Raw genomic sequence first — 5,791 nt, forward strand, 5'->3', positions numbered from 1 at the left:
TGAATAGTAAAGCTCGTGGACTCACTAAAGACGGAAACATGAGAATCTTGAGGATCTTTCCAAACGGTTCCGTCAGTTTCCTCAGATACGACTCGTCCACAGACTGAGGCGGGAACTTCACACACACCACTTTGCCTTTATCTGAAGTCTGACACAGAACACACACACGGTTAGTTCGTACAGAAGCAGTGAAACACGAGTTCTAACAGGTTCGGTCTTTACCTTCTTCTGCTGTTTCTGGTTCGTCTGCGGTGCTGCTGAACACAAGAAACGTGTCAGAGATGCAGAACACGACAGCATCAATGGCACCGATACGTGTCAAAGAGGTGGACTTACTTTGGTTCTGACTGGACGTCTGCCGCGGCGGGCTGCGTTTCTTATCGTCCCTCCGCTTCTCTGGTTCGTTATCTTCCCTGAAACAGCAGGAAAGTTTGATTTAGACGTCGTCTCTCAATCAGAGCATCACACACGTGGTTTCAGTGCTGATGTTTTAATCGCAATGACATTTCATTTATTTTGATTTTATTCAAATTCATACTTTATTGTTTGTTTGCTTTTTTCTGGACAATTTACAACATTTAAAAAACATTTAATTATTAATTTTGTTAAATTGTTTTATTTTTCATTGCTGTAAAATTTTTACCAATTTATTTGATATCTATTGGATTTTTTTTTTAAAATTACTTTCTGAATCTGAATATTTTTTTTTAATTATGTAAAACATTTTTGACACAATATTTCTTACATTTAGTGACACTATTAATATTTTTCTCAGCTATTTGTTGGTCATTTTTGAGACAAGTTTTCTGGTATCAAATGCTGCTAATGTTGAACATTTGATGTATAAAGGTTCCAAATATTAGTTTACCGACAATCTGTATCTGTATTTTTATTTGATTTATTACTATTATGATTTTTATTTTACCACTGACTACAGCTTTTGGCCATTTTATTCATCTTATTCTGACCCTGATCCTGGACTTCACTGATAGAATTAGGACATTTATTATTTTCAGACAACATTTTTCTAAAGAAATCAGACTTTTTTGAACCGTTTATAAATATATTCAGACATTTTAGTTTAGTAGTTATTTTCCTGCTACTTTATAATTTCCGTATTATTATGACCATCATATTTCAGAGACGTTACCTTATTGTTAGTTACAGTATTTCTGCTCTTTTACCGATTTGAACTGTATTATTATTATTATTATTATTATCAGGAATATGTTAATTCATATTCTTCAGATAGTTTTGTTCAGTCTTCTACATATTGGTACATTTTATGATCCTTTGCTGCTCGGCTCATGTTCAGGTTGTTCATTTGGCTTCGCTAACGGCAGCTGATCACAGATCTGAAGGAGCTCAGTGAAGTGATGGTGAAGATGACCACGGTTTGATGTTTCACTGACCTGCCGGCTGTTTCCATGCGACAGTCCCAGTTAGGAAACCTGGAGAAGAGACGAGGCAAAAGGTTTCAGAACCAGAACTGAAGTCATGAATCCTCTAAACCCCTTAAAAGACAGAAAATCTTTACTGTTATTCTCAATGACACCAATTATCGGCCTGAAACTGCAGAAGCAGAGAGGATTGTGGGATTTTTGACCTTCCAACGGTCCTTGAACATCTCATCTGTAACATGACATAAAACAACCTAACCACATCTGAGCTTAAAGTCACAACAAATGATCAAAATCACTTTATTCTACCAGGTCTATGTCTCATCTATAAATCTGTAAAAACACAACAATTCTTCCCTCCTCAGCACAACTGAGCTTTTGGGTGAATGACAAGAGAAACAGTAAACAACACAAACAACACACAAAACATTACCAACCAGATAAAAAATGGCAATATGACACATCGGAAACCATGAAAAAAAGAACACAAAGCGACACACAAAAAGACCAAAACAAGACGAAGAACAACACCAACAACTAAAACAAGTAAACGAGGCAAGAAAGACAGAAAGGAGACAAAGCTTTATGTCAGTCTGAAGAGGCTTTAAAAATGTAAATACAGTCATGACTAGATAATCGACCCTTAACAATCCTAAACCTGCTATCTGACAGGTTTTTTAGGAAAAACAAACAGAACCCATAAAAACAGCCTTAACATAGCGACAGCCTTGGATTGTGACTCCGACATGACATTTAATGTCACCAATCAGGATGACGGCGTATTATCTGACTGAACAATCCCACAGATTGGCTACGTTCACACTGCAGGACTTAATGCTAAATTCAGATTTTTTTGTGAAATCTGATTTTGTTGTGAGTTCCTTCACGTTTCCAGTTCAATGCGACTTGTATGTGATCTGCTGTGTGAACTTCATACGACCCAAAAGTGTCCCGCATGCGCAGAAGAGGACACGACGACGTCACACGCAGCGAGCGTGCTCAGTGTTTATGGAAGTAAACATGGATGGTAACGGTGGAGCGTATCTGTCACTCCCCCGCCGCCACCGATGGAGGAAACAGAAGTGTGAGCGCTAACTAGCATCAGCAGCCAAGTACTGCCTGTGTGTTCTGGACACTTCCACCCCGTCAAAGCGCTGCCCCGGGGTGGAAGCATCGCCTGACCACGCTGGATATTCATCATTAATTGGGCCTGAATATCCAGAAAGCAGAAAGTTCTACTGGGACCAGCCCTACTAGTTATTATAACAACTATGAACAATGATTAACAACTAATGAGCCTTCCAGCATCAAGCCCTCCTTGTATCTGGACCTCTGTCTTGACAATCCGACAGCCTTGCTATCCAACATGAAAGAAGGTTTTACATTTAGTGTCGGATTATCGAGTCACGACTGTATTTGAATATCTTTTAAGATGTGGAACCTTCATTTTCTCAAGTGTTAGACACCTCTGGACACAAATGTTGTGGATTCCATTTTTTTCAGCTTTACTTGTTTTCTGATTTTCGTCATTCTGTCTACAACACAGAAGACGTGTCAGAGTTGTTCTCCTTCAAGTCATATTTGTGCCGTTTCTACAGACTTCACATTGCAGTGGTAAGTACAAACAGAAGCAGCTCAGGGTTCACAGTTACAGTGAGCCGTGGTCTATAACTGAGGTGAGAGCTGAACTTACTGCTGCAGCAGGCTGAGCTGTCCATCCGCATGCAGGGTGCCATTGATGTGCTGAATCCAAACCTGAAGCACAAAACAACAAGACGTGAACACGCTGCTGCTGCCGCTCTGCTGATATGTAACCGACGCCTGCAGCTCCCATCATCCTTTGCTGCAGCTCAACACCTCCCCAACCCAAGAGAGAGTCGAACAGGACAGTGAACTTACCCTCTCTGACAGCACAGTGATATGACACAGAGAGCACGAGTACGGGTACATTGCTGGAGTCGTCCCGTGGAAGTCCTGAGCTTGTTTCTTCAATGGGATGCTCCTGCTGGAAGAGAATCTGGACTCGCGGTGTCCCTCCTTTGGTTTCGGTTTAGGAAAATCAGCTGCTCGGGCTTCAGAGTAGCAAGAAGTGCGAGCTTTGTTTCCCGGCTCTGCTGCGCTGAAAGAGGGTCGGTTCTGAGAAGGAACTGGACCAGTCTTACCATAGTCAGAGGGACCCGGTCTGTGGTGGTAGTCCACCGTGAAACCCGAGGATGATGAGGATGAGGATGATGGTGGGTGGTCTGCTCTGCAGGTGCTAGAAGATGAAAGAGGGCTGGACGGTACATGGCCCAGTGGGTACTGGACCGGCTGCCGCTGGTCCCAGTCCGTGCTGATGGCGGGTCGCTGGGTGGAGCTTCCAGAGTAACAGGAGGTGGAAGAGGAGGGAGCACTCGAAAGGAAAGGTTTGATGGTGCCTCTCTTGCCTTTGATCTGCTTGAGGATATGCGGCAGCGACTCGACGGTGAGGACGTCCTCCGGCAGCTCGGCCAGCAGAGCCAGATCGTCTGGCTCCAGACCAACGCTGCTCAGGATGCTCAGAACGCCGTCCTGCAACGCCGGGGCCTGCAACGGCGGCCTGGCCTGCAACGCCGGGGGCTGCAACGGCGCCCTGGAGGAGGAGGAGGAAGACGGATAGGACAAGGACTCCTGAGGCCTGTAAAAGTCGTCGGAGGTGTGGCAGTGGTCCGCAGAGCTGTAAGTTCCAGGATCAGGCCGGAGGTCAGTGTCAGACGGCGGCCGTCTGTACGGGTAGTTGTGAGACATGGCGGGAGGCTGTTGAGAAACGCTCGTGGCGTTTCCTGCAGACAGAAGGTGTCAGGGAAGACAGGAGATGAAACATGTGACGTAAAGCTGGAGGACAAGTGGTCCTGAGAGAATACACTGCAGCTGAAACCACGAAAACAGTGTGAGTGCAGCAACGTGACGCGTTCAGGACCCAAACTGGTGACGGGAGAAACAACACTGTTAGGAATAAACTGAAACTCATTAAACGTGATGACATGTGAGCCTCCTCCATCAGATCAAGAAGTTTCTGTTGATTTTCTCTATTTGTCCCATCTTTTTAAAAAAATTCTATTACGTTTAAGTTCCACTAGTTATTGTTATCCAAACACTTTTCATTTTTGGCTGGTGTTGTGCTGAAAAAAGCACCCCTGGCAGAAAAAGTACCCCCCACAGTGACAGCCATTTGCCTGCAGATGAAAAAAAAAAGTCTAACGTAAATATTTAATATCTGTCTGTACAAGGTCACGTGGAACTAATAAGAACAACAGGGACAGATTTGGTCTGAGCATACTGTGAAAAGTTAAAAATGCATCCCTCCAGATTTACTGGGGGGGCGGAATATGCACCCCCCTCTATTTCTGACCCCAAAGGACTTAAAGCCATCAAATTCACAACATTCATTGATGATCATGGTCTGAGCAAAATCTTCATCTAAAGTCGAATGGCTGTCACTGTGCTCCTTGAGAGGGGGTGCTTCTAGCTCATTCGTTAGCCGTTAGCCACAGTGAGAGCAGCTGCTGTCCTGAACTGTGAAGACGGCTGTGGCTTCTTGTTCACAATTTTAACTTCCCACAATTAAAAAATGATCAGCAGGGATGTTGGTGTTTTAATGCTCCGCACATAGAAAACAGCCCGCTTGGATAAACTCACCTGGTTTCAGGTAAATCGGATATTTGAACTCCTTCCGGTCAAGCTAACGTTTGGTCTCTGAGCTGTAACTGATGGAAACTAGAGGCTCCTCTGAGCACACAGATGTTTAGAGAACATCTGTTTGTTTTTTAATCCACCCGCTGCAGATCTTCGCATTCCAACAATACATATGACAGAAAAGCTAACTAAACACAGAGCTGTTCCAGGATCGTGCAGGGTTGTCAGACACGCCAATAAACGGATCAACAAATAGCTAAAACAGGGACAATGAGTCAGAGAAAACAGAGCACCGACGTTCGCTGCAGGTTCCGGTCGATTTAAACCTCTCCATTAACCTTTAAACGGTAAAACCTGCGGGAGGATTCCCATACCTGCGTTAGCTTACACAGCTAACAGCTAGCTCACATAGCTATTAGTTAGCCTGCCAAGCTAATAGTTAGCTTACCAACCTAATGGCAAACTGGCGGCTAACGGTTAGCTCACTAAGCTAACAGTTAGTCACTAAGCTAACAGTTAGCTCACCAAGCTAATAGTAAGCTGGTGGCTCACGGTTAGCTGGCGGAAGAGAGACTGTTCAGCAGCGGACTTACCTCAGATTAACACAGACGGGCAAAGAATGCAGCTTTTATAAAAACACGAACCGACAGACAGACTTAGAATTCGTCGCTATCAACGCAGACAGTCGCAGCACAACGCTAGCTGACCGGCTACCTGCTGTCGGTTCATCAACGGTC

The 5,791-nt window shown here is 44.2% G+C and overlaps 1 protein-coding gene across 1 annotated transcript in view; it reads right to left on the bottom strand.

The window, feature by feature from the left end:
- The window catches only part of matr3l1.1 (matrin 3-like 1.1), a 12,964-nt gene extending 8,233 nt beyond the window's left edge, over nt 1-4,731 (bottom strand). Inside the window, exons 1-6 of the mRNA XM_008297430.1 lie at nt 3,300-4,731; nt 3,094-3,155; nt 1,413-1,451; nt 337-413; nt 223-254; nt 26-148 (exon numbers count right to left, since the gene is read on the bottom strand). Of these exons, the coding sequence (XP_008295652.1) occupies nt 26-148; nt 223-254; nt 337-413; nt 1,413-1,451; nt 3,094-3,155; nt 3,300-4,166 (1,200 nt within the window). The 5' untranslated portion in view covers nt 4,167-4,731. The remainder of the gene's footprint in view (nt 1-25; nt 149-222; nt 255-336; nt 414-1,412; nt 1,452-3,093; nt 3,156-3,299) is intronic.
- Between the last annotated feature and the right edge of the window lie 1,060 nt (nt 4,732-5,791).

Source organism: Stegastes partitus, unplaced genomic scaffold, assembly GCF_000690725.1.
Source record: "Stegastes partitus isolate 25-593 unplaced genomic scaffold, Stegastes_partitus-1.0.2 Scaffold1219, whole genome shotgun sequence".
Classification (NCBI taxonomy): Eukaryota; Metazoa; Chordata; class Actinopteri; family Pomacentridae; genus Stegastes; species Stegastes partitus.